This window comes from Capsicum annuum, chromosome 6, assembly GCF_002878395.1.
Source record: "Capsicum annuum cultivar UCD-10X-F1 chromosome 6, UCD10Xv1.1, whole genome shotgun sequence".
In the NCBI taxonomy this organism is placed as follows: Eukaryota; Viridiplantae; Streptophyta; class Magnoliopsida; order Solanales; family Solanaceae; genus Capsicum; species Capsicum annuum.
Window position 1 is genome coordinate 28555582 of NC_061116.1, and position 842 is coordinate 28556423.

Below are 842 nucleotides of genomic sequence, written 5' to 3' on the forward strand. Positions count from 1 at the left end.
TATTTTATCTGTCTTATATAGTCATTGCAATGTACTGTGACTCCTTCGTAATATCGTATCCTCATGATTATCTTATATCATAAGTCAGTTGCTTTTCCCGATTAGTAAAATTTTACTTTCATTGTCTTGTATTGGTCCTTTTTATCCTTTCTTTCTTAAGCCCGTGCATGGGATCAGATCATTCATATTAAAACAGTATTGGACTGATTAATCCATCTCCTTTCCCCTCTTTGTTTTTTGGTCTGGATTCTAGGTGACATCCATGGCCAGTATGGTGATCTTTTGAGGCTTTTTGAATACGGGGGATTTCCTCCTGAGGCTAATTATTTGTTTTTAGGGGACTATGTGGATCGTGGCAAGCAGAGTCTGGAAACAATATGCCTTCTACTTGCATACAAAATTAAATATCCTGAGAACTTCTTTCTCTTGAGAGGAAATCATGAATGTGCTTCTATTAATCGGATTTATGGATTTTATGATGAATGTAAGCGCCGATTCAACGTGAAGCTATGGAAATGCTTCACTGAATGTTTCAATTGTCTTCCCGTTGCTGCTCTCATAGATGAGAAAATATTGTGCATGCATGGTGGTCTTTCTCCAGATCTAACAAACTTAGATCAGATAAGAAATTTACCTCGTCCAACTGATGTTCCAGATTCTGGTTTGCTCTGTGATTTGCTTTGGTCAGATCCTAGCCGGGAAGTTAAAGGTTGGGGAATGAATGATAGGGGAGTTTCGTATACTTTTGGTCCTGATAAGGTTGCAGAATTCTTGATGCAACATGATATGGATCTTGTTTGTCGTGCCCACCAGGTATTTATATGATTTTTCTTTTTTTTTTT

The 842-nt window shown here is 37.4% G+C and overlaps 1 protein-coding gene across 1 annotated transcript; it reads left to right on the plus strand.

Annotated features, from left to right (window-relative positions):
* Window positions 1–207: 207 nt before the first annotated feature.
* On the plus strand, window positions 208–825 carry LOC107873485 (serine/threonine-protein phosphatase PP1 isozyme 1; the record flags this gene model as incomplete). The annotated part of the gene is made up of 1 exon (XM_047414347.1): window positions 208–825. A coding segment is annotated over one exon (618 nt), but the record flags the coding sequence as incomplete, so codon positions are not given.
* Between the last annotated feature and the right edge of the window lie 17 nt (window positions 826–842).